Below are 976 nucleotides of genomic sequence, written 5' to 3' on the forward strand. Positions count from 1 at the left end.
TGTGCTATACAAATAAACTTGCCTTGCCTTGCCTTGCCTTGAATTCTGCATGCACAGTACTGTGTGAAGTTCTGTGAACCCTCAAAAGGGTTCAGTCACTTGTTCCTGCTGGCTGCTAGCTGACAATTGGATAGACCTGGATAATAAGTGTGCAATGGAAATGTCAGTTTTCCCCACACAGACTAGAATCAGACATCTATTTTTCTATTTATAGCAAATGAGGAGTTCAGTAACTCAGTATTTGGATTTTATTTAGGCTATGTTAAGTTTTACACCAAAACGGTGGAAATATGTATTGCTTTGTAATATATTTGATTAGGCAGCAATGAACCTTAATATATCCTGCTTCCAATATCAGCCAATTCAGGTCAAAAGCAGTAATAAAAACATAAAAAAGACACATTTTGGTTGATGCTGATGTATTTGTATAATTTCCCTGACCTGAAGTAGAAGAAAGGTTCTCAGAGACTGGATTTCCAGCACATTGGTCCAGGAATGGACAGCCAAGAGCTCATCAAAGACAGGTGTGCAGCCGTCCTGGATGCCAGACATTCGTTTCTCATTGTCTCTTTCTCTCTCTGTCCTCTCAGATCTATCACGAAACAGACTGACAGAGCTGCCAGTGGAGGTGTGCATGTTTGTGTCGCTGGAGAGTTTGAACCTGTACCAGAACTGCCTGCGTTCACTACCAGAGCGTCTGATAAACCTACAGTCCCTCACCTACCTAAACATCAGGTCATGTACACAGACACAGCATTCATAACATAACACTAGAATATATTTATCTCAAATATTGGTATTGAACCATTTTAAATGTTACCACAGCTGAACGGCAGCAGTGTTTTAACATGGAGTTTTGGAGATATGAAAAACATTGATTGGATTTGTTAAAAAATACGTTCTAGAGTCCATTTGTTCTTACAATTCATGATTTGAGATTTAAAGGGATAGTTCACCCAAAAATGAAAATTCTGTC

At 39.1% G+C, this 976-nt stretch overlaps 1 protein-coding gene across 1 annotated transcript in view; it reads left to right on the forward strand.

Annotated features, from left to right (window-relative positions):
* The first annotated feature begins 495 nt into the window (after nt 1-495).
* Nucleotides 496-976, forward strand: part of LOC107576791 (leucine-rich repeat and calponin homology domain-containing protein 3-like) — a 5,365-nt gene continuing 4,884 nt past the window's right edge. Inside the window, exons 1-2 of the mRNA XM_016262924.1 lie at nt 496-524; nt 591-663. Coding sequence (XP_016118410.1) covers nt 496-524; nt 591-663 — 102 coding nt within the window. The remainder of the gene's footprint in view (nt 525-590; nt 664-976) is intronic.

Source organism: Sinocyclocheilus grahami, unplaced genomic scaffold (assembly GCF_001515645.1).
Source record: "Sinocyclocheilus grahami isolate Dianchi unplaced genomic scaffold, SAMN03320097.WGS_v1.1 scaffold4348.1, whole genome shotgun sequence".
Classification (NCBI taxonomy): domain Eukaryota; kingdom Metazoa; phylum Chordata; class Actinopteri; order Cypriniformes; family Cyprinidae; genus Sinocyclocheilus; species Sinocyclocheilus grahami.